The 26,189-nt window shown below is 45.4% G+C and overlaps 2 protein-coding genes across 12 annotated transcripts in view; both read right to left on the bottom strand.

The window, feature by feature from the left end:
• LOC133396498 (piezo-type mechanosensitive ion channel component 2-like) overlaps nt 1-7,155 on the bottom strand; it is a 41,051-nt gene extending 33,896 nt beyond the window's left edge. For 9 of the 11 annotated variants that reach the window (XM_061666410.1, XM_061666414.1, XM_061666411.1 and 6 more), the window contains exons 1-5: nt 6,736-7,155; nt 2,756-2,854; nt 362-469; nt 243-285; nt 26-146 (exon numbers count right to left, since the gene is read on the bottom strand). In XM_061666410.1, coding sequence (XP_061522394.1) covers nt 26-146; nt 243-285; nt 362-469; nt 2,756-2,854; nt 6,736-6,799 — 435 coding nt within the window. In that variant the 5' untranslated portion in view covers nt 6,800-7,155. Of the gene's footprint in view, nt 1-25; nt 147-242; nt 286-361; nt 495-2,755; nt 2,855-6,735 lie in introns of all 11 variants that reach the window. The other 2 variants (XM_061666413.1, XM_061666419.1) reach the window with 2 other exon arrangements.
• Nucleotides 7,156-14,080: 6,925 nt separating this feature from the next.
• LOC133396369 (guanine nucleotide-binding protein G(olf) subunit alpha-like) lies at nt 14,081-22,267 on the bottom strand. The gene is made up of 12 exons (XM_061666153.1): nt 22,132-22,267; nt 21,845-21,917; nt 21,000-21,054; nt 20,800-20,919; nt 20,366-20,463; nt 15,400-15,454; nt 15,250-15,323; nt 15,099-15,157; nt 14,915-15,035; nt 14,712-14,842; nt 14,572-14,639; nt 14,081-14,494 (listed from the first exon to the last, which is right to left on the bottom strand). Exons 1-12 carry the CDS (start codon nt 22,265-22,267, stop codon nt 14,348-14,350), a joined length of 1,137 nt encoding a protein of 378 aa, XP_061522137.1. The 3' UTR covers nt 14,081-14,347.
• Between the last annotated feature and the right edge of the window lie 3,922 nt (nt 22,268-26,189).

Below are 26,189 nucleotides of genomic sequence, written 5' to 3'. Positions count from 1 at the left end.
TGCGCGTGTGCATGTGCGTCGTGACCTGTGCGTGTGTTTCCGGGCTGAATCTCAGGCTCAGCCTCCATGTCAGCAGGGCAACCAGCAGCACGCCGACATCTGGAAGGATGTGTCGCACGGCGGACGCCGCGTCACTTCCTATCAGACTGAGTGACAGCCAACACCACACGACAACACAAAACAACAAACACAACAATGACATTTGCGGCACTACTGTATCTTTACGACATTTGGAGTTATACCTCACTAAGCCCAGCTGACTCAACGCCTTCTGCCAGGACGTGCCTACAGACAGATGGGTGACAGACAGACAGGTGAGCGACAGACGGACGGACGGACGGACAGACGGCGTGTCTCTTACAGTTGGACTCGGGTGCGAGGGTCGCGGTGGTAATCTGGAAGAAAGTCTGCAGCAGCAGGAAGAGGAAGCTGGAGACGCAAACTGCTGTCACGCAGCGACTGCTGTTGCCTAGGAAACCAATCATAACAACACCCTGGAGACCAATCACACGCAATTTGACATTTGACCTTTCCCAAGCGGGGTTTTGCTTGTTTCACTTCAGGTGTGTCGTGGAACATGATCCAATTTCACTTCATTGGTCCAAAAAGGGGCGGCACGGTGGATGACTGGTTAGAGCGTCAGCCTCACAGTTCAGAGGACCCGGGTTCAAACTCCACACAGGTCCCCGCCTGCGTGGAGTTTGCATGTTCTCCCCGTGCCTGCGTGGGTTTTCTCCGGGCACTCCGGTTTCCTCCCGCATCCCAAAAACATGCATTAATTGGAGAATCTAAATTGCCCGTAGGCGTGACTGTGAGTGCGAATGGTTGTTTGTTTGTATGTGCCCTGCGATGGGCTGGCAACCAGTTCAGGGTGTACCCCGCCTCCTGCCCGATGACAGCCGGGATAGGCTCCGGCACGCCCGCGACCCGCGTGAGGAGAAGCGGCTCAGAAAATGGATGGATAGATGGATGGTCCAAAAAGGATGTTCATGAATATTTATTCAGTTCGTCAAGTTTCAGCTTCGTGTTTGCCTGAATACGCCAACATTTCACGTTTTACATTTCACTCTTTATGTTTCACGTTTTACATTTCACTCTTGGTTTGACGTTTTACATTTCACCTTTTACGTTTCATGTTTTACATTTCACTGTTTACGGTTCACATTTTACCCTTCACGTTTCACTTTTTATAGTTCACGTTTTATGTTTCGCATCGCGTGTTATGCTTCACATTTTCATTTCCGTTTCGAGCTTTACGTTTACGTTTTACGTTTTACACTTCACGTTTCACATTTCACGTTTCACGAGGAAGATGTCGGTTGTGATGAGATCACCTTCAATATTTCCATTCTCATACTTTTCGTGAGACTTGTGTTTGGTGGCGTGCCGTGAAATGTTATTATGGATGTAAAATGGTGGCCTGGGCTCAATAAAGCTTGGGAAAATCCAACTTAAGCCACGCCTCCTTGTGATGTTATCAATTGATTCATTCATCTCCAATCATAACAGGAAGTGATGTCACCCCGAGACTCATTTGTCCGTCAAGTCAGCAGATGTCAGGGCGATTGTTTTTGTTGCTTTTGTCTGTTTGTATGCGCGCGTCTCATATTGAGTGTCTATTCTTTTGCTTCCTCAGGAAGGAAAAACCTGACACAAGCCACAAAGTCTGCCTGTGAGTGTGTGTGTGTGTGTGTGTGTGTGTGTGTGTGTGTGTGTGTGTGTGTGCCCATCTCAAACTGTGTGTCTCATCTTTCTCTTTCCTCAGAAAGCGATAGTCTGAGATACAGATGTATTTATGAAGTTTTTACAAACTTCACATGTTTTTTGTGTGAGTGAAGTGATCCCACTTTGGTACATATTGATCAGCAGTGACCCCGTTACATTATTATTATTTTATTTTTCAAATTATTATTAGTGTGTACATTGTGGATCAATCACAACGGATTTTTCAAATGGAGACGGCCCAGCTGGTGCCTCGATGAGGTCAAGTGTCAATCCACAAAAGTTGAATGAAGGCAAGTTGACCTCTTCTTGGTTGTGTCAACTACTGCATGACTGAACATCTACAGACATGTGAATAAAAATATGTCCCATCCATCCATCCATTTTCTGAGCCGCTTCTCCTCACGAGGGTCGCGGGCGGGCTGGAGCCCATCCCAGATGTCATCGGGCAGGAGGCGGGGTACAGGAACTGGTTGCCAGCCAGCAGGGCACATACAAACAAACAAACAACCATTCGCACTCACATTCACACCTACGGGCAATTTAGAGTCTCCAATTCATGCATGTTTTTGGGATGTGGGAGGAAACCGGAGTGCCCGGAGAAAAGCCACGCAGGCACGGGGAGAACATGCAAACTCCACACAGACGGGGCCGGGGATTGAACCCCGGTCCTCAGAACCGTGAGGCTGATGCTCTAACCAGTCGGCCACCGCCAATAAAAACATGTAATATTGATTATTTTAATAATCAGATAATTAATTATCATTTTAATACTATTATTTATAATGATTAAATAACCAATGATTTCATCAAATTAATACATCATAAACTATATATTTTTATGTATAATAAATCAATTAACCAATTATTTAATGAAATAATGATTTCTATCGACCAATTTGAGTAAGAACTGACTAAATGAAATATTCCAGGACTCTTGCTTAAGTGAATGCTCACATTGGGCCAGATTAAGGAAGGGATCAAGGTGTATGACCCCGGCCCGACGCCCCCCAATGTATGTTGGTAGCGGTACCTGTGTTGAGGGAGGTTCTGCTGGGTTCGGGCACCAGGGGCAGCAGGAGCAGCAGGAAGACGTAAACCAGCGAGAAGCCATTAAAACGCAGTAAAGCGGCTGTGAACACGTCAACAAGTCAGCACAGTGACACACGTGCACGCACGCACACACGACATCAAACATCTTGATTTATTTAGAAAGGACAAACAGGAAGTGGCCGTAAACCATGGAGAAAGAAAACAGCAAAGAAGAGAGTGTGGCCTTGTTCCCCCTCCCTACACACACACACACGCACGCACACACATTGCTCCCACTTTCTCAGGTAACAACATCTGGTTGTGTGTGTGTGTGTGTGTGTTGACACTCTGCTTACCACACACACACACACACACACCTCCCCCTCGGTGTGGAATGTGAGGCGCCAAAAGGCTCCGTGCAGCCACAGAAAGTTCTGGAATATCCAACCTCCACTTTTGAACGTCACGAGTCACATTAGCTCGCTGCTAACAAGTCCATGATGTTGAATGACAATGGCTAACCATGCTAACGAATTGAAACACACACAAGATGTCTGCCCTGTGACTTCAACACGTTAGCACGTCGTTCATGCGGCCAGTGTGAGACATGCTAGTGAGTTAACTTGCTAACAGCTACAAGATGAAATCAAGTGTGTGTGTGTGCCTGTGTGTGCACATGTATATGTTGTCACAATCTGACTTTTTGCGAGGCGGCGTCATCCTGTAGCGCCCACCTGTCAATCACACACCTGACAAACGAGCCTTCACACCAACGCATCGACGAGGTTAGCATACATGCTACACAAACACAATGTTACACGATGTTAAATGTTACAAGTACACACGGTAACTTTTTTCTTTGTGTCTTTGAAAAGTTTCACGTCCAAACAATGACATTGTAAAAATGTTCACACACAGCAGCACAAAACAATGGATAACGTAGCAACTGTGCTAGGACTCATTACACTCATTCTCTACTCCTATAATCCCTAGAAAGACATTTTTATCGTGGGCTTGGACAGTTGCTAGAAAATAGCAATGAAAAAAGATTTCCTGAAAATGACAGTCTGTCAAAATGTCTGGTTGGAATTGCCACTTCAACTTGTGGCCCGAGATAGCCATCTTAGTTTTAAGTAGCCAACTAAGAACTAGTTCAAACTAGTTCTGTAAAATGTCCACTAAAAATCCCTTTGTAGTTTTTAGGGATTTTCGGGAATGATGAATGAGTACGAATGCAGGGAAAAAGGCTAAGTCTGTTTGAAAGGGTCCCTTCAACCGGAGTACAACGCAGCAAGAATCTGGAAAATATGACTGACTTTTGGAGAAATTTAGTTTTTTGGGTCGAAAAAAAAAATCCTTTTGTGTTTTTTCTGTGATGTCGACAAAAGAAAATCTGGTCCAAAAATGCCTTCAAATTTGAGTGAAAGAGGATAGCTTATTATTTCTCAACATATGGTCTTAACTCTTTTATTTTGTTTACGACTTGGGGAAGGCCTTCTCTGATTGGCTGACAGGTTTCAGCTCAAAACATCCACCAATAAGCTTGTATGGGCCGAAATGATGCCTGATGAATGACCGCGTTTGGACTCGTTCATCATTTCCGAATTCCTAATCACTCCAATTAGCAATAGGTCAAGTTTGTCCAAAAAGCCAACCTGTCAAAATGCTGAGTCTGGTTGGAAGGGCCACTTCAAACTGAGCATAAGGCACCAAGAATTTGAAAAATCTGATGAGTGTTCTGTAAATTGACTGTCTGTTATACTAGAGCGGCTCCAACTACCGGAGACAAATTCCTTGTGTGTTTTGGACATACTTGGCAAATAAAGATGATTCTGATTCTGATTCTGATGATGGCTTCCGGAGAAATTGATTTTTTTTATGTCAGAAAAAAAAAAGTCCTTTTTGGGGAGTGTTTTTATGTGATGTCGCCAACAGAAAATTCGACTGAAAGAATATAGCTTGATTGTTTCTCAACAGGCGGCAAGGTGGCCGACTGGTTAGAGCGTCAGCCTCACAGTTCTGAGGACCCGGGTTCAATCCCCGGCCCCGCCTGTGTGGAGTTTGCATGTTCTCCCCGTGCCTGCGTGGGTTTTCTCCGGGCACTCCGGTTTCCTCCCACATCCCAAAAACATGCATTAATTGGACACTCTAAAATTGCCCGTAGGTGTGACTGTGAGTGGGAATGTCTGTTTGTTTGTATGTGCCCTGCGATTGGCTGGCAACCAGTCCAGGGTGCACCCCGCCTCCTGCCCGATGACAGCTGGGATAGGCTCCAGCACGCCCGCGACCCGAGTGAGGAGAAGCGGCTCAGAAAATGGACGGATGGATGGATGTTTCTCAACAGGCGGCACGGTGGCCGACTGGTTAGAGCGTCAGCCTCACAGTTCTGAGGACCCGGGTTCAATCCCCGGCCCCGCCTGTGTGGAGTTTGCATGTTCTCCCCGTGCCTGCGTGGGTTTTCTCCGGGCACTGCGGTTTCCTCCCACATCCCAAAAACATGCATTAATTGGACACTCTATAATTGCCCGTAGGTGTGACTGTGAGTGGGAATGTCTGTTTGTTTGTATGTGCCCTGCGATTGGCTGGCAACCAGTCCAGGGTGCACCCCGCCTCCTGCCCGATGACAGCTGGGATAGGCTCCAGCACGCCCGCGACCCGAGTGAGGAGAAGCGGCTCAGAAAATGGACGGATGGATGGATGTTTCTCAACAGGCGGCACGGTGGCCGACTGGTTAGAGCGTCAGCCTCACAGTTCTGAGGACCCGGGTTCAATCCCCGACCCCGCCTGTGTGGAGTTTGCATGTTCTCCCCGTGCCTGCGTGGGTTTTCTCCGGGCACTCCGGTTTCCTCCCACATCCCCAAAACATGCATTAATTGGAGAATCTAAATTGCCCGTAGGCGTGACTGTGAGTGCGAATGGTTGTTTGTTTCTACGTGCCCTGCGATTGGCTGGCAACCGGTTCAGGGTGTACCCCGCCTCCTGCCTGATGACAGCTGGGATAGGCTCCAGCACGCCCGCGACCCGCGTGAGGAGAAGCGGCTCAGAAAATGGATGGATGTTTCTCAACATATCGTCTTGACTCGTTTGTTTCAGTATTTAGTTGACCCATCAGTCAAAGAAGACAGTGTCATGATTTGTTTTTGTTTGACTTGGTTTTGATTTAATTGGTTTCATGTTTTGTCAAGTATTCCTGTGTCCCATGTTGATGTCTTGTCATCTCGTTTAGTTTTCGTCTCCACCTGTTCGCGCCAGCCCGTGGTTTCTATTGAAACGTTAACAATGTTTACAAAAACATGTACAAATGTTGTACTTTTTGTTTCCATCCATCCATCCATTTTCCGTACCGCTCAGCCTCCTGATGGGTCGGGGGCGTGCTGACGCCTATCCCAGCTGACTCTAGGCGAGAGGCGGGGTACGCCCTGAGCTGGTTGCCAGTCAATCGCAGGGCACACATGGACAAACAACCACTCGCACTCATATTCACAATTTAGTCTTCAATTAGCCCACTACGCATGTTTTTTGGATGTGGGAGGAAACCGGAGGAACCGGAGAAAACCCACGCTGGCACGGGTAGAGCATGCCAACTCCACACAGGCGTAGCCGGATTTGAACCTGCAACCTCAGAACTGTGACGCAGATGTGCTAACCAGTCAGCCATCCTTTTTTTTTGTTTCTAATTGGTTTGATTTTTCATAAACGACAACATTCCCCTTGCAAAATGTCTGCGTTCAAGCATCAGTGTGCGCTTGTGACCTTTTTGTGCTTAAAAAACCCCAATTTGAATTGTTTAATTATGAATTATTAATGTTGTCTCAAATGTCAGGTGGCCAACAGGATTAGTGATGAGTATGTGATCATTTGTCAATCAATATTCAAGTGCAATATTTAAGTGCTCTTTGTTCATAATGATAATGATAATAATGCAGTAATGATATGAATAATCATGATGATGATGATGATGAGATTAATAGAAGAACCAACCTGCAGTTAGGCTGAGGGGCAGCAGCACCCTGAAGATGAAACCCCCCAGCAGCTCGGAGGACATGTTGGCTCAAGTCTGGATCCTTCTGCCGCTGGTTCGGCTCTCTGATTCTGGTTCTGGGGTGGACTGTCAAAGGTGTTTCCACCCAAAGGGAACCGGGACCGGTACCACCGCCGGGGGCATCGCGTACACACGCACACGCACAAAGTCGTCGAGCCGACGTGTGAGCCGCTCCGAACTCAAACCCGAAAAAAACATCAAGACAAAGAGAAAAAGAAGAAGCAGAAGGGTGCTTTCAGCCTTCTCTTTCAGTCACAAACTTCCATTACGTCTTTTGGGGCCAAACAAACGTAACTGGAGGCGCGCAGATCTTTTCAGACTTTTTGTTTTCTCTCTCTCTCCCCTTTTCTCTCGGGCGAACTCACGTCCCTGGCCCCCGCCCTCATCCACTGACGGGCAACCACCGCAGCCAATCCGGTGAAGACTGCAACGCCTCCCAAAAGCCCTCAAAATAAAACATCAAATTACAGGCTGACTTTTTCTTGTCGACTGTTAAAGAGAAGCCATGCAGAGTGTTCGTGTCGAATCACGAAGAACCACGTGAGATGCTTTTATTTCACTTCAACAATTTGACAGAACAACATTAAGCAATACGGTCAAAAACAGTATATTAAGTATATACTGCAGGTATAATAACAAATATGCAAGTATATCAAATATATAAATACATATACCTTCATCAGAATCAGAATCATCTTTATTTGCCAAGTATGTCCAAAAAACACACAAGGAATTTGTCTCCGGTAGTTGGAGCCGCACGAGTACGACAACAGACAGAAAACACTTGGAGACAGAAAGACATTGACAAAAAAAAAAAAAAACAGTCACTGAGCAGTAAAGGGTTGCTAGTTATCTTGTAAAGCCGGTACATGGTTTTTTTTTTTTTTGGGACAATCGTGCACTTCGAGCAGTTCGAATGACTAATATTGCAATAGTCCGGTGCAATGACCATTTGTGCAAAGGGCGCCGAGACTTCAAGGAGTGGATGCGGTTTAAAGTGACGAGTAGTGCGATCATCTGGGACAATGTCGGTTGTGCAAATGTTACAGATACTCCTCAGTCAGTGTGCAAATGGAGCAAATGCTACTCTGGCATGAGTGGCCAGTATATGCAAATAGTGCAGCATGGCGAGACAACTACAGTGAGTGCACGAGTCATACATCATTGGCCCCACAGAAATGTGACAGAACTCAAATCCAAAAATTGCCAGCATGTTTATAATGGAATTGTAGGTCAGGTGTTTAAGAAGTTGATCGCATCAAATCTTTGATAACAATATGGTCGCTGTCCGGGCCCAAGATATTGGTATTGATCACTCTTCTGATCATTTTCATCAGTTTGAGCAGGTGTGTCAAACGTACGGCCCACGGGCCAAGGCTGGCTTGTCAGGGGGTCCAATTCGGACGTGGGGAAAGAACCCTCGCTGCTATTCTTCAATAAAATAACTTGTTGCTAATTCTGTCCACTGGGGGCGCACTGACTACCACGACCACCAGAGGCATCGCAACAGAGTAGGGAAGCAGGCAGTTGGCAATATTTCCCCATTGAAATGAATGGAAATGCCGTGAATCTGTTCCAGCCTCCCCATCGCCCCAAAAATGTTTTTTTTTTTTTTTGATGAGTTAGCAATAGCACTATATAATATTGTACATTATAAAAACACAGAGTGATAAAATAATGAAATCAACTGTAAAGCATTAAACAGTGTGTCTCTCATGATCTAATTCTTCATCAGTTCTTCGCCTTCTGGTATGCCCGCCTTGGCCACCAGGAGGCAGTACTGTATAATACATTCATGCAGACAAACGAAGAAGGAAGAAGACTAGACCAGCTGTTCTACTACTCTGTACGTTGCTGTGATATTAGCCATTTTTCGTAGACCAAGAAAGATATATACCTGTGAGTAATGTGATATTATCTGTCTACACGTATTGTTCCACCATATCCGTTTTAAAGGGTTGTGAAACCGGGACTGTCGATGCTAACTGTAATGATGTCAATGGCGTTTTGGTCGTCTTTTGTTAGGATTAAGCTAGTGGACCTTACAGCCAAGTTGTGGTTGTTTTGTAACAACATGTAATTATATTTATTTTAAACTTAAACTGGGAGTGGAATTAAACATCTTGAAACCTCTCTTTTTTGGAAGAAATGTTCACCATTTATTAAAGTGCTGCCTATTGTGAAGTGAGTTGAATTGAGTTTGCTGCCACCATAAAGAATTCGGCAATCCCTTTCTTTCTCCATACTTTGACCTTTCCATCACTGGTAGAGGTTACTCTCGGTCTCATCAGTCCATAAAACGTTTGTGGCTCATCTCTGTACTTCTTTGCAAATCTGGCCTTCGGATTCTTTTTGCTAATGAGTGGTTTCCATCTTGTGGTATAGCCTGTATATTTCTTCTCTCGGAGTCTTCTTCCAATAGTGGATTGTGATACCGTCACCCCTGCCCTGTGGAGGTTGGCAGTGATGTCACTGACTGTTGTCTTTGGGCGTTTCTTCGCAGCTCTCACAGTGTTTCTGTCATCAACTGCTGTTGATACCCTTGGGTGACCTGTTCAATGTCTGTTGCTCAGTACACCATAGTTTCTTTCTTCTTCAGGATATTCCAAATTGTTGTATTGGCTATGCCCAATGTTTGTGCAATAGCTCTGATCGATTTTCCCTCTTCTCAGCTTGAAAATGGTTTGCTTTTCTCCTATAAACAGCATGTTTTCTTAACAGAAAATCCAGTTTTCACAGCTGAACCCCAAAGCCAAAAATAAAGCACTAATGTTTAAGCAATCAATCTAAATAGCAACACATGAGCAACTAGAAACACCCATCAGTCACATGTTCCAATACTTTTGCTCACTTGAAAAGTGGGTGACTTCCAACAAAAGGTGCTCTGTCCTGACTTGTTAAACTCTTCAAAATGTAAATACTATGAAATAAAATCTGGAATTCTGAACTTTTGTCTCGTATTCATCTTTTGATCTTAAAACCAAATGTCTTCAGTACAACAAAAACAATTGAATTGACCTTGCCATTCCAGTACTTTTGGAGGGGACTGTAGTTTTTAAGATGGACTTAAAAACATTGACACTTAGGGCTGATTTCACATCTGTTGGCAACTTTCCAATTCCATTTGTGTGCAGCATTACACAAGGTCCGACATGAACCCTTTTTAGGTGGTGGCCCTGTCAGAACCGGTACTGGCCCCGTACATTCAGATTACCGTACGTTGAGTTTATGTGAGTATTTCTTTATTAGCGTGTTTGTACAGTATTGTTTAAACCCAGTTGAGAAATTATTAGTACAATTGCTTTCTTGGCTGTGACTGTGTACTAACTTCACTAAAATCAAGGCATTGGATAATGCTTCCAAGAATAAAACAATTACAAAATTGTACCTTGACGTGTGTACTGTATATTATGTATTAACGCATTCAGTGCTGTTGACGAATTAACTTGTCGAGTACAATCAATACATTCCCTACAGTTGACCAGTTTTCTCGTTTAGTACTTTTTTTCACGGGATTGGCCGGAGATGTCTGATGTAAATACACTGTAATTTTCAAGATGGGTTTAATTTGTTTTCTACTGAAAACTGCCAGCAAATGGGCATTGATACACCATTTTAGATTTGACAAATCAGAATCAGATTCCTCTTTATTTGCCAAGTATGTTCAAAAACACACAAGGAATTTGTCTCCGGTAGTTGGAGTTGCTCTAGTATGACAATAGACAAGTCCTCAAGGGTGGTTAGGGGGGGTACCGACAAGTTTTCCAGCAGTCCTGATTGTACGTTGCAGTTGGAGTTTGTCCTTTTTTGTGGCAGCACCGAACCAGACTGTGATGGATGAACACAGGACTGATTCGATGACTGCTGTGTCGAACTGCCTCAACAGCTCCCGTTGAACTAACTGAGATCTTGTATGACAAGGACCATGTCAACACAAAGCGTCATGACTGAGGTGAATTCCTTTGCGTTCGTGTCACTTGCAGTGCATTATATTGTTAAGTACTTGATTATTTTGCAATCAAATGCCTTTCCTAAATATTGTTTTAGCTGGATTATAAAATGAAAACACTTTTAGATGTCCGATATGTGACAAAAAGCGAAACCCAACTGAACCCAACTGAAGCAATTTAATGACACCTGGGAAAACCTGTGCAGGTGCTTTGAGTTTAGTAGATGATTAGTGTGTGTGACACTCAATTTAAAACATTTATGGCCTGCAAAATTTGGGCTGATTTCTTCACAGTATTGTAATATTTTGAAGTCATGATTTTCTGGGTTTATGAGCTGGAAACTCAAATTATGGAAAAATAAACAAATAAATACTTGAAATTCTTTAAATTGTGGGCCCTGAATCTGTAATTTATGAAATTGTAACTTTTTGAATGGAATTATGGAAATAAACTTTTCATGATATTCAAATTTTTTGGAAAGGGTATAAAGGCAGCGTTCCCCAAGCTTTTTAGCGCCTTTGACCGTCATGCGAAGACCTATGATTTCCACACAAATTTACATCAGTATACCACATTTTAAACATGTACAACCGGTGGTAAAATGAAGGGCTTTTTGTCCGTGTGGATAATATCGAGACAGCGGCATGGCTGAGAGACAAAACCGGAAAAGTACTGTTCAATCTTTTATTGCACATAAAATAAATGGTTTAATATTGCCTTCGTTTATTCCAGTTGGGAGTGGTCGGTGAGCGCTGGTAGGACATGGCGAACTCACCTGCGCACGCCACACACCAAATGGAATTTTTAATCAATACGCATTTTACACACACCTGTTGGGAATTATTGCGATATGCACACCTGTAGAGGAAATTTAAAAAAAAAATAAAAAAAAAAACGTTCCAGCTTAAAAGTAGATGCCAATCAAAAAGTAATTGTGCCCATCGCCAGACGGCAATTTAATTTTGCATCAGATCCATCTGAATCGATAGATCAATAAGTCTATTTATCCCCGAGGATAATTTAAAGGCAGGAGGAGTATCATCATTAAAAGAAGGACAGACAACACAACAAAGTGCAAAATCTAATCCATAATTAACGTTTTACCACCTCATGCGTCGCTACATTTCCTTGGCTCCAAAATATGGGTACGGGTGGGTTAGAGTTTCCATACTCGTGGGTACTTTTTCACATTAAGTTTCTCTGACAGGTCACATACATTTTTAGCAGGAACCTGCGTAAGCATCTTTCAGGCCCTGTTTTGTGCATATGCAGCGTTGATAAGTAAGGCCCCTGATCTCTTTGCTCTGGTCAGAAAACCATTCCAATTGTCAACAGTCTAAAGGAGATAAAAGCATGGATGAGATTCTTCTGGGGCCTCATGTACAAAAGGTGCGTACGCACAGAAACGTGGCGTCTGTTCTTTTTCACGGACAAGTTCAGATGTATCAAGAGTGCCAAGAGCCTGGAAATGTGCGGTGCCTCACGCCAACTGCTTGGCTGGCGTACGCACGTTTCTGCATCTTTTGGTGCTTTGGCGACACTTAGAGGTGATTCTGGGAAACTGTTCTCATAAATCTGCACACCAGAGACACATGAATAATTAGCACTGATGAACAATTCATGCCCGGCAACATTTGATTTCAAAAATGCAATTGAGGCAAGGACTGAGAATTAATTTGTTAACCAATGTATTTAATGAACCTCTGATATTTGTGCGGACACCTATTAATTGATCGAGGCGATCATTTATGCCTTTTTTTCTGCCACACTTTGGCGGTGGGCAGCTGTCCTCCGCTTCACATCCACCTTAATGTCTGACCACTTCCTTTTTAGTTCAAAGTGTGCGCGCTGTTCTGTCTCCGCAGCATTGACAGCCGCACACGCGCTGTCCCATTCACTCCTCTTTCGCGTGTTGTTAACGCCGTAGGACAGCGTGCCAAAGAGGATTTTCTTGCGTGCCTCCACTTCATTGAGCAACTTCACATTCAGAAAAAATATTTTTCTTCATTACCTTGCTCATTTTCCTTTTTTTCTGATCATGCAGAGATCGGCATCTCAGGTGCAGGGTTCATTTAAATGTGATTTGCATATTCAAATTGGGCGTGGACACGGAGGCGTCGGCTACTCCAACATGTGCGCTCATTTCCACGTTGATTGGAATGTACGAAGGAAATGTGCTTGGATTCATGAGTAAGCAGAGTTTCATACATCTGGATATTTTTGTGCGTATGACGTTTTCTGGATTTGAGCGTACGCCATGTTTTAGTAGGAAATCCACCCAAGTCTTTGTACATGAGGCCCCTGGTCTGCTTGGAACATGCAACCCTTCATTCTGGATATGTTCTTCAGCTAAGGCCTGATTTGTCCGAAAGTCCTAACAAACGCTCTGACATGGAGCACCAAGAGCACCAATGCTTTTCGGTAAGTTCCTGTCTTGTGGAATTGTGCTTCAGATGAAGAACTTTGTTGACCAGATCGTTACTTAATCATTTACCAGTCAGTATACTTTTTTTTGTTTTCTTTTTCATCTGTCGTACTGTGATGTTGAATGTGATGCGGTTGAAAATTTTGGTGCACCTAACTTTTGGGCTGGAGGACCCAAGAAAAAATGATGGGCGCACCAGTGCAAAAAGTTAGTCTAGGAGCGCTGATATCTTCTTGAATTTTCTGGTACAGGCTAAATATTACATTGATGTGTACTGAAGTTGTAACCGGAAATGGTGGTAGATGTTTTCTAAAAGGTACATACAGTATATAGAGCCACTGTGAGCCGAAGTTGCAGACGTGTAAATGAAAACACTGATTCATATGGTGGAAATTTCACTCATTTTTGTGAAGAAATTACAGATTGCCCATAGGATTTCAAACAAGATTTTCAACAAGAATAATGATCAATAAATGTTACTATTTTCCAATGTATTTGTAAGATTATGCAAACGCCACACAGGCGGGCCTGGGATTTGAATCCCGCTCCTCAGAAATGTGACACAGATGTGCTAACCAGTCCACCGTGCCGCGTGAATGTAACCCAAATCCGACCAATCGTGTGCATCTACAGGTAGTTCCTGTTTCTTGCAAAAAAAAATATGTTATTACCAAACCCCTTTTTAAAATAAAATTGAGCAAAACGAATTTGCTTCACTTTGGATTTCAAAAATTGTCATCCATCATTTTATTGTGTATATGTAATAATAGGATGAAGCCACTATACAGTGATACAGAGAGAAATCAGAACTACAATGGAGCCCGTGGCAAAAATTAGTTTGACAGCTGAGTTCTAGTCAAGTGTTTCCATACTTTTATTGAGCCAAAGCATATACACGACACTGTATTTGACATGAGAAAATCTCAACACATAACCAAACAAAAATTTCACTAACAGTTTATTTTATTCAATTCATTTGGTTGTTCTGCCTGTCACTATATATTGCTGGCAAAGATAGATAAACAAAGATACATTTGTAGTTACTAAATAATTTTTGGACCACTTAAGTAAAATTGAATTGTTTTCCGCCCTCGTTGGGATTCGGAATCAGTGACCTTCATATTTGTTGGCTTGGTCCAGGAAGTGGGCGGGGACTAGTGAGAGGCCACCGGCCAATCAGAGGAGCTCGTACTGTCGCAGGTGCATGCGCTGGATGATGTCACGACAGTCGCTAAACACGCGCCGAATGTTTTCCGTGTCCACGGCGCACGTGAAGTGTGGATAACAATAATGTTTGCCGTCGCCGCTCGCCGTGCTGATCCTCTGGCGCACACGCATATTCACACACGTCATTAAGTGAAACCTCCATTATTCTATTATTATAACATTTGTTTCCTCACCAAAAACTCGTCTCTGATAAAGAATTTTGCTCTGGTCACCCTAGCATCTTCATCCTTATCTGGAACAGCTAGAAACACACACACACGGGAAGGAAGTCACGTGTGTGTGCGCGCCCACATTCACTGTGCGTGTGTGTTACCATCAGGAGGAAGTGTGTAGTTGCCGTATTCAGGGAAATAATCCTCCAGTTTGGATTTCCCTGTCAATATTTTGTCAGCGAGCACATCCTGTTTGTTCAGGAACAAAATGACTGAGATAGTCTTCAAAAACCTGCAGCCAATCACACAGCAGAGAACCAATCAATGAGCGGGTGGAGTTAAACAGAGCCAATCAGCAGAGAACCTGTTTGTCCAAATGGATCTGAAGAGGTCCAGAGATTCTTGCAGTCGATTGGTTGAGTTGTCTTCTCTAATCACCATGTTGTAGCTGCTACTGGCAGCCACGAAGATGATGGCCGTCACATCTGATCAAGCAAACAAAGGCACTCGGTGTGTGTTTGTGTGTGTCTGTGTAAAGTGATTCTCACCATTGAAACACTGGATCCACTTCCTGCGTTCATCCCTCTGTCCTCCCACGTCAAACATACTACAGTATGCACACACAGAGGTTGCATTGGAAGCATGAAAAGCATCTGATTGGTTCATGCTGGGAGAGGGGACGCGCCAAATGACACTGACTGAAAGTTGACCTTGTCCACTTGAAACCTGGTTTCGAAAATCCCTGAAGTCAGAACTCGACAGCGCAGCAAATCCTTGAAGAGAAGACCAGACTGAATCTGCCTAGCAATGACGACAGCTTGTGGCGGGTTGGTCACTTGGTTTGATTACCTGGTCAGTAGGAGTGTAGTCAGCCCTTCTCACAGAGTCCAAACGGTCCAGGAAGCTGGGGTGGACGCATGCACGCACACAAACACACTGTTGGGATTCTATCCACCCATCCATTTTCTTCCACTTATCTGGGGTCGGGTCACAGGGGCAGCCGCTTAAGCAGGGAACCCCAGACTTGCCTCTCCTCGGCCACTTCGTCCAGCTCTTCTGGGTGTTCCTGAGGCGTTCCCAGACTTAGTTTCTCCAGCGTGTCCTGGGTCGTCCCAGGGGCCTCTTCCCGGTGGGGCGTGCCCGGAAACACCTCACCAGGAAGGCGTCTGGGAGGCATCCTAACTAGATGCCCGAGCCACTTCATCTGGCTCCTCTCTATGCGGAGGAGCAGCGGCTCGACTCTGAGCCCCTCTTGGATGACTGAGCTTCTCACCCTTGGATGACTGAGCTTCTCACCCTATCTCTAAGGGAGAGTCCGGACACCCTGCAGAGGAAGCTCATTTCAGCCGGTTGTATCTGCAATCTTGTTTTTTTCGGTCATAACCCACAACTTGTGACCATGGGTGAAGGGTCGGAACTTAGATCGCCGGTAAACCAAGAGCTTTGTCTTTCGGTTCACCTCCCTCTTTACCATGACAGATCGATACAGACTCTGCATGACTGCAGATGGCGCACCGACCCGGCTGTCGATCTCTCGCTCTATACTTCCCTCACTTTAAATAAGACCCCAAGATACTTTAACTCCTCCACATTGGGCAGGATCTCATTCTTGACCCGGAGAGGGCACAGCACACGTTTCTGTCTGAGGTCCATGGCCTCAGATTTGGAGATGCCGTTTATCATCCCAACCACTTCACACTCTGGTGTGAACAGCTCCAGTGAGAGTTGATCACGGCTTGATAAAGCCGACAGAAGCACATCCTCTCCAAAAAGCAGAGACGTAATGCTGAGTTTACCAAACCAGACTCCCTCAACACCGTGGCAGGGTCAAACGCCTTCTCCAAGTCCACAAAGCACATGTAGACTGGTTGGGCGAACTCCAGTGCAACCTCCAGAACACTGCCGAGGGTGCAGAGCTGGTCCACTGTTCCACAGCCAAGACAAAAACCACACTGTTCCTCCTGAATCTGGGATTCGACTTCCCGATGTACCCTCCTCTCCAGCACCCCCCGAATAGACCTCAGCAGGGAGGCTGAGGAGTGTGGATCCCCCTGTAGTTGGAACACAGGAGGTCCCCCTTCTTAAAAAGGGGGACGACCAACCCGGCCTGTCAATCCACAGGCACTGTCCCTGATTACTACGCGATGTTGTAGAGGCGTGTCAAGACAGTCCCACAACATCCAGCGTGTTTAGGAACTCCGGATGAATCTCATCCACCCTCGGGGCCCAGCTACAGAGGAGCTTTTTAGCCACCTCATCGACTTCAACCACAGAGGTAGGAGAGCCTGCCTTAGAGTCACCAGACTCTACTTCCTTATAAGAAAGTGTGTTGGGTGAATTGAGGTGGTCAGCACAGCAGCACCCCGTTTCCACAATACACAGTGTTGATGGTGCACTCCTTCCCCCTCCTGAGACGCCTGATGGTGGAGACTAATTTTCTTGAAGTCGTTCTTCATTGCCTCACTGAACTCCTCCTAAACCCGAGATTATGCCTCAGCGACCACTAAAGCTGCATTCCGCTTGGTCCGTCAGTACCCATCAGTGGCCAAAAAGGCCTGATGGAACTCCTTCAGGTTGATGGCATCCCTTACTGCTGGTGTCCACCAACAGGTTTGGGGATTGCTGCCACAACAGGCACTAACCACCTTACGGCCAGAGGTCTGATTGGCCGCCTCAACAATGGAGGCGTGGAACATGGCCCACTCGGACTCAGTGCCCCCCGCCTCCCCCTGGACGTGGGCAAAGTTCTGACGGAGGTGGGAGTTGAAGCTCCTTCTGACAAGGAACTCCACCAGATGTTCCCAGCAGACCCTCACAATATGTTTGGGCCTGCCAGGTCGGACTGGGATCTTCCCCCACCATTAGAGCCAACACACCACCAGGTGAGAATCGGTTGACAGCTCCACCCTGCTCTGCACCAGAGTGTCCCAAGACATGCAGCCGCAAGTCCAATGATACGAACACAAAGTCGATCATCAAACTGTGGCCTAGCGTCTCTGTGCAAAGTGCACATATGCACACCGTTATGTCTCAACATGGTGTTCATTATGGATGAGCCGGGACGAGTATAGGAGTCCAATGACAAAGAATCACTCATGTTCAAATCAGGGGGGTGAGGAGCGGGTTTCTCCCAATCATAAGGTCTCACTGTCATTGCTCACATGAGCGGTGACATCTCTTAGCAGAACGAGGGAGTCCCCTGCAGGAGTGCTCTCCAGCACCCCCACAAGGACTCAAAAAGGGTGGGTACTCTGAGCTGCTGTTTGGTGCATTGGCACAAACAACAGTCAGGTCCCATCCCACCACCCGAAGACGGAGGGAGGCTACCCTCTTTCGTCTACTGGGGTGAACCCCAATGTGCAATCACCGAGCCAGGTGACAATAAGTATGCCCACACCTACTCAACACCTCTCCCTGTGGGCAATTCCAGAGTTCGATTCTGACCCCTCTCGAGAAGACTGTTACCGGAGCCCAAGCTGTGTGTCAAGGCGAGCCCAACTAGTCTTGTCGGAATCTCTTGACCTCGCACACCAGCTCAGGGTCTTCCGTGCCACACAGGTTGATGTTCCACGTCCCTAAAGCTAGCTTCTGTAGCCAGGGATTGGACAGCCAGGGTCTCCACCTTCGGCCACAGCTGCAATGATGGGCAACTGGTGGCCCATTTTTTAAAATTTCTTTACCCAAAATTTTGAGGGATTATAAAAATGTTTCCTCTTCTATACCGGATCAGTTTTAAGTTGTAATAGCACCATTCACCACTAGATGGCACACATCGCTTAGTAATGCTTCCACCAGGTTTTCTCCATCAGGAATAACATCAAGAATAGGAAGCAGTTTATATGTTCAAAAATTTAAAGGCAAGCCCATCTATCTAGTTTGCTTAGAGAAATTGTCAGCCATGATTTATTTATGCTTTTTGGAGACGATGAGGTTCTGTTGGCTTCGTCAAGCCGTGATCTCCAACTCTCACTGGAGTGGTTCGCAGCCGAGTGTGAAGCGACTGGGATGAGAATCAGCACCTCCAAATCTGAGACCGTGGTCCTCAGTCGGAAAAGGGTGCCGTGCCCTCTCCGGGTCGGGGATGAGATCCTGCCCCAAGTGGAGGAGTTCAAGTATCTTGGGGTCTTGTTCACGAGTGAGGGAAGAATGGAACGGGAAATTGACAGGTGGATCACTGCAGCGCCTGCAGTGATGCGGACTTTGTATCGGTTTGTTGTGGTGAAGAAGGAGCTAAGCCGAAAGGCCAAGCTCTCGATTTACCGGTCGATCTATGTTCCTACACTCACCTACGGTCACGAGCTGACCGTAGAACGAGAGCCCGCATACAAGCGGCCGAAATGAGTTTCCTCCGCAGGGTGTCCGGGCTCTCCCTTAGAGAGAGGGTGAGAAGCTCGGTCATCCGGGAGGAGCTCAGAGGAGAGCCGCTGCTCCTCCACATTGAGAGGAGCCGGATGAGGTGGCTGGTGCATCTGATTCAGATGCCTCTCGGACGCCTCCCCGGTGAGGTGTTCCGGGCACATCCCACCGGGAGGAGACCCTGGGGATGACCCAGGACACGCCGGAGAGACTACATCCTTCGGCCTGCCCAGGGGGATCCCCCGGAAGAGCTGGATGAAGTGGGTGGGGAGAGGTAAGTCTGTGCGTCCCTGCTTAAGCTACTGCCCCCGCGACCCGACCTCGGATAAGCGGGAGAAAATGGATGGATGGATGATTTATTTTATTTTATTTTTGTATTTTTTTTGTGATGTTGTTGAACCTTACAAGTAGTTTGCTTAGAGACATTGTCAGCCATGATTTATTTGACTTATTTGTTTATTTATTTTGTGGCGTTGATGAGCCTTACAAGATAAACGGAGGCTCCTTTAACTCGGGGAAGGAGGTTTTGTCTCGTAATTAGCTGGAAGACTACACTAGAAACCTATATATTTGATAAAATGCCAGATAACGCTTAGCTCACCATAACTTAGCATTCAACGGAACTAACTGGGAGGTTACTATGTCGCACACAACTAACTCACAGTCAGGATTTCATGTCAACAAATTTAATTAAGACACGTTCAACAAACTACGGGTAACCTAAACATTTGAATGATAATGATTAATGTCCTTATGGCAAAAATTGAGCATTGAATGGCATAGTGCAAGCTGGGAACCAAAGTTAATGTATACTGCCTTTGTGGGGAAAAATGCACAAAATATGAGTTCTTGCACTTAGTTCGTTTGCTGTTCAGAAGTTTTGTGCCATCTTTGAATGGTAATTTTTATGCACGGGAGCCCTTTGCACTCAGTTAATAAAATTTTTTTTTTAAAAAATCACAGTAAATGATTTTTTTTTTAATGCTTCAAAGCCTTTGTTGTTGAGTGGATATTTTGTACATGCATTTGAGCATTCAATATTATTAAGATACTGTGATGTACATTGGATTAGTTAAAAAAAAAAAAAAAAAACAGATGTGGACATATTTTGACCATATTTAAAATGGCATTTTTGTCATACATCTGGTTAGAAAGTGTGTGGTCCTATGTGGCCCCCTGGTAGCGCTGACAAAAATTGTTGCCCCCTCCATCATTTAAGTTGTCCATCTCTGTCATAAGAGACCATTTGAGCCGAGCTTTGTCTGGTTCCTCGCATAGGACCTGTTTGCCCTGGGTAACCCTACTAGGGGCATAAAGCCCCCGACAACTTAAATCCTAGGATTATTGTGACACACAGACCCCTCCACCACGATAAGGTGACGGCTCAAGAGAAGAGCCATTGGGAATGTTACAATTAAGCAGAGGCCTGCGTTTGTGTGTGCGTATGCGTGTGTCTTACTACTGTGCGCAGTCAATCAGCTGGAATTCGTTAGCGCGTTCGTAACACGCCTTCACGCCATCATCCTCCCAAAGCTTTTGAGCATGCTCAAAAAACTCCTAAGAGAGATCAAGTGTCATCAGTGCTCACCACCGCAGCATTGCCCGCCCCCCCCCCCCCCCACACACCCTTCCACACTGATAGTGAAAGAGTTTAGAGATGCTTGTGTTGTCTTTTGTCCTGAGAGACCTTCAAATAACGAGGCCACAGGTGACACACACTGAGACACACAGGGGTGTATGTTGAGGGGGGGTGGGGGGAGTGTTAAGCTTTGTGGACTCACTCCCAAGTTGTCTCATTTCATCAGGTCATTAACATGGTGGCAACAAACAAGAACTCTCCAGGTGCCTTCAAGCTACCTTAACAGTGTGTGTATTTGTGCACACGTGTGTTACCTCTGTGTATTCAAAGTCAGATAGCGGTGCGATGCCCTTGATGTAGTCAACTCTAAACTGGTTGACAGGGTTACCCAGAGGCATGGGTGGAGTCAACATGCTCATAGCTGACACGATGGTCTGAAACACAAACACGCACACACAGTGTCAGAGTCTGCTGTCAGTCACCTGGTCATGTGATCCGAGGTTACGGGACCTACCACAATAGCATCTTTCACATTCTTTCTGATGTCTTGAATCTTCTGCTGCTTCTCTCTGGGGTAAAAAAAACATGTTGAGTGTGAGAACGTTCGAGAAACGAAGCACTTTGTGTCGATTGTCAGTCATTCAGGTCTCGGTAATCTGCAGAATTTGAATGGAGGCAACTGGATTCTGGTTGGTTGTTGAAGACCTTGGCGGTGCCCCGTAGTGCTGGTCACATGACAGATGTGGAAAAAGACCAAGTGCAGTGTATTATCTCTGCAAAGATGTCAGACAACCAATACAGTGCCAGTATGTTGGTATCTGGTATCTGGTTCCAAACTGATTTCTATACATCCTCATATGGAAAGTAAATGGTTCAGGCCAATATACACAATGCAGACAAATAGCCAAATGGTAAGACAGAAAACAGTTTTTGAGAATGTAGCAAAGATGCAACAACAAGGGGTTCTCACAGGTGTCTTGATTCATTTTTTTCAAATATTTTACACCTTACCAGGTGCTCCCAGGTTTGAACCAGACATTGAATCAACCCAAATGTGACTGTCTCACGGTTCACTACTGGGTTATAATACTGATAGCAAATTTTCCATTACATGGACCGGGGGACACCGCCACCACAGACATAAATGCCATGCTTAACATTAGAAGTGAAGAAACATTTTGGAATAAAGGTGGAATGTCTTCAACAACCAATAAGTACTGTTGCCTCCATTCAACTTTTGCCAAAGAACTTGTGAGTTTCCAAAGATGTTTCATTTATTCTTTTAGTTTTAAGTTAACTCCAATGTCAGGAAGGAGATTCAAGGAATTTCACAATAAAAGTACCATGAAAGTGACTCACTCAGCATTGAAACCATCAACATGAAGAATCCTCATCTGCTTGACGATCGTGCTCTTACCAGACTCTCCTGCTCCTGCACACACACACACACACACACACACACTGTGAGACATGCAGCTACGCACGCAGACACAAATTAAGAACCACAGACAGGAACAGAGACACAGGAAAACAGACAGGTAATAGATTGATACACAGAGGAAGTTACAAAAACAGACAGGCAGAAAGTGAGACAAACAGACCAGAAGTGAGACAGACAGACAAATGGCGAGTGCGACTGGTCGGACCGAGGAGCAGGAGTCTGTGTGTGGCTTTATACGCTTGTCGTTCTTTTTGCAGTTGTCTGTCGATCTTTTTGTGGGCTTCTCGTTTGACTTTGTCGTCCAGTCGTTCTTCGTCCGTCTTCCCTCCCAAACAGCCCATGTCTGTCCACTGGTGGAAAACACTCACAATGCATCAGTCGGCGAAAGCAGACAGCCCAAATGTGGGCTAGCGCCGTCCGATGGTACTCGCCTGGTCTCAAGTCTCTGTCAACGAGTCCGAGCACATCTGTCCATCCGAGTGGGTCCCGCGGTCCGGTCCTTCAGCCGGAACGCATCCTCATCCCGTTGCTCTTTCCACACTAAAGAGGCAGCAGAGATCCGGCCGAATCTCAGCAGACTCACCTGCGCCGCCTTCGCCTCATGACGCCACCGTGGCGTCTCTTGGGGGTTTCCGTGTTTCCTTGAATGGAACGTGCTTTGCTCCTGCTTGACAACCGCGCACGCAGCACCCCACCGGCTTCTCCTTCATCACCTCCAGTATCTTCATGTTCACCACCATTACAATTGTTTATGCATCCAGACAATCAGAAGGCACGCAAATAATGGACTGGTTGCCAGACAATGTCGGGGTACATAAAGGGAAAAGAAAAAAAAAAGTACTCACACTATATTTTCAGTTCATGGGACTATTAATAATTTGGGGTCTGAAGGCAAATTTCCAGCAAGTGGCATCCAGCTGTCTCTAACCTTGTCAACAAAAGCTCAGAAACCAAAAGCTGGGTAAAAATGAAACTATGGTTTGATTCCATGTCACCTCCTGGTTTCACTGGCATTCCAACCCGGGATACAGTGGAAACTGTGAGGAAATGGCTACTGCTTGATCACAACAGCCAAGAGAGATCCACACTTAACCCCGAACAGATATGCCACTTGGGGGAACATTGTCTTAATACTACATACTGTATTTTCAAATCATGAGAACATTTCACAGACAAAGATATGGTTGTGCTATGGACTCCTCGGTATCCCCCATTGTAGCAAACTTGGACATGGAGGACATGGAAAGGAGGGTTTGAACTCCTTTAAAAGAACAACTCCCAAGTTATTGGTACAGATGACACATGGGTTCAAATCAAAATCCAAGAAGTGCAAGCCTTCACCAAGCACATTAACTCATTGGACAATAACATCGAGTTCACACGAGGATGTTAAAGATAAATTGCCTTTTTTGGGCTGTGATCCTCACATTGGAGACGACAGGGGTGTAGAAAAAACACACAAACACTGACCAATACTTACTTTTCGACTCACACCACCCTTTTGAACACAAACTTGGTATTACCTGTAATCTACAACACAGAGCGAGTAATGTTCCAAACAAAGAGCAAAGACATGAGGGAGGTCCTCAAAACCTGTGGTTACAACCATCTTGTCATTTGTGAAAAGTGCATCTAATTCCTGAAGGGACAAGACCGAGGGGGGTGAGAGAGGAAAAAGCTAGTCCCATTCCTATTCAATCTACTGGCTCCCGCACGTTAGTCAAAGATGACTCCATCACTCGTAACATCAATCTTAAAATTGTGTATGTGTACGTATATACATTTATTATTAATTGACATTTATTTTAAATATGAGTGCTTGTTTTCATGTGCTTGACTGACTGAAAAATGAGCCGTTAGCTTCATGCTGCTAGTGAAGGCTATCCCCATGAGGACGTCAGGACTCATAGTACTAGTACATCGCTCCTGAGCGGACGGTGAACGAAGTTCAACGAACGAATCACACTTCAGTTCTTCAGTTCACATGGCAGTACGGTTAATGAAGTCCCGCCCCTGCCTGCACGCTGGCTGCTCAATGGTCATTCGCCGAAGATTCAGAAGTGAGTGACAGAACGCTTCAGCAGTTCCGTTTCCGCTCCCAGCCGACTCGCTCGCCTCACGGCAGCGGGGGGCAACCAAGCTAAAAGACGTTCGCGGACGAAACAACACTACCCTAGCCACCATCACTCTTTCTAGAAACATAGATTACTGTTGGAGCTTTCCATGACAGTTCACACTAGAGCAAGCCGGGACACAGGTGATTAGTATTAGTGGAGTCTTTAAGGTTAAGGCCGGAAGGGTCTCAGAGTAGAGCCGCTGCTTCTCCACATCGAGAGGAGCCAGATGAGGTGGCTGGGGCATCTGATTTGGATGCCTCCCCGGTGAGGTGTTCTGGGCACGTCCCACCCGGAGGAGACCCCGGGGACGACCCAGGACACACTGGAGAGACTACGTCTTTCGGCTGGCCTGGGAACGCCTCGGGATCCCCCTGGAAGAGCTGGATGAAGTGGCTGGGGAGAGGGAAGTCTGGGCACCCCTGCTAAAGCTACTGCCCCCGCGACCAGGCCTCGGATAAGCGGTAGAAAATGGATGGGTGGATGGATCGATGGAAGTTTAGTTTTACACTGAACTTCAACTGGAGCGTTAATAAACGACTTTAAGCAAGCAACATTTACTCTTACTTCTTGCTACTTCTTGTTAGCACCTTAGGAACCTGTTGTGATCACATGGGCTTGGTATGCTGTCCGGGCGCAGCTGGATAATAGCGCTGGAGCGACGCATGGAATTGACTGCTTGTATAAGAGTGGTAATCAGAGATTTTAGAGCTAGTCCAATCCAATCCGATACTCGTGTTTTTGCTTACATCATATCGATTTCTGATCTCAAAGATCGGCTCGGGACAACCCTAGTTTTATCCCGGAGCATTGCGACCTCAAATTTTATGGTACTTCCCTATACCACTGCTATGTCCGACCATTACTTCATAAAAGTTGAAGTCTTGGCTCATTACCACAACCAAAGTTATAGCAGCCGTAATATTAGTTCTTAAACTACTACTCCACTTGCTGATCTATTACCCTCAGCAATTGCCTCATTTCCTTCATATGTGGGTCCTATTGATAATCTCACAAATGATTTTAATGTACAGTAGCTCTATGTAACGCTCTCGACACCGTAGCACCATTAAGACTAAAAACACGTCCTAAGAAATGTACTCCTTGGTTCACAGATGAACCCAGAGAACTAAGACAATTGTGCCGGAAGCTTGAGCGCAAAGGCCATGTGACTATGAGGGGGGATAGGTTACTGAAATGCAAACAAGCTCTCATCTCAGCTAAAACTAATTATCTTTCCAAAATAATTTGTCTGAATAAAAATAACCCTAAATACTTATTTGATACAGTAGCAATGCTAACCCAAAAGCAGCCTACTTCCTCCTTTTCAGCTGATGATTTAATGCATTTTTTTTTTTTTAGTTTTTTTTTTTTGCTCATTAGGAATGAGATTAGGGACACCGTGTCTGAAGCCCGGTTGAAATATTCGATCACTGAAACTAATATGGGCACCATTGCGGATACCTGTCCGGCTACCCTCTCCCATTTTCAAGAGGTACTCCTTGACAGACTCACGAAACTCATTAGTGTGGCAAAACAACATGCTCGCTTGACCCTCTTTCTGGGAAACTCATGAAAGAGGTGTTTTTAATTTTAGGACCTTCAATCTTAAACATTATACAGTAAATGTATCACTCTCTTCCCGCGCTGTACCTGCAGCTCTCAAGACAGCTGTTATTCGACCCTTTCTTAAAAGACCCAACCTCGACCCTGAGTCTTTGCAATTATAGGCCAGTGTTAACGCTCCCATTTATTTCTATATTCTTGAAACAATTATTGTACATCATCTTAATGATCACATGGCCTCCAGCAATCTATTTGAACTTCTTCAGTCCAGATACAGGGCAGACCACTCTACTGAAACAGCTCTTACAAAAGTGGCGAATGATCTTTTACTTAGCTATTAATTGCGACACCTCATCAGTACTATTATTACTCGATCCCGGCGCTACCTTTGATGCTGTTGTTCACAATATACTACTAGATCGCCTCGAAACACGTATCGGTATTACAGGCCCAGCACTTTCTTGGTTTAGATCTTATCTCTTGGATAGGACACAAGAGTAATCCATGGTAATGCGACCTCTTGAGTATTATGTCACTTGGAGAGTCACGCAGGGATCGGTACTTGGTCCTCTTTTATTCAGTG

Source organism: Phycodurus eques, chromosome 21 (genome assembly GCF_024500275.1).
Source record: "Phycodurus eques isolate BA_2022a chromosome 21, UOR_Pequ_1.1, whole genome shotgun sequence".
Lineage (NCBI taxonomy): Eukaryota > Metazoa > Chordata > Actinopteri > Syngnathiformes > Syngnathidae > Phycodurus > Phycodurus eques.
Note: the sequence above shows the minus strand (reverse complement) of the source record. Positions and strands in the feature narration are given on the sequence as shown.

What these genes read in the sequence shown, in the direction of transcription:
- LOC133396369 (XM_061666153.1), bottom strand. Translation starts at nt 22,267, where the DNA reads ATGGGCTGTTTGGGAGGGAAGACGGACGAAGAACGACTGGACGACAAA. An exon ending in GTTGATGGTTTCAATGCTGA is followed by an intron (nt 21,055 to 21,844) that starts GTGAGTCACTTT and finishes TTTTTACCCCAG; the next exon opens with AGAGAAGCAGCAGAAGATTC. An exon ending in CTACACACTTCCTCCTGATG is followed by an intron (nt 14,640 to 14,711) that starts GTAACACACACG and finishes GTGTGTTTCTAG; the next exon opens with CTGTTCCAGATAAGGATGAA.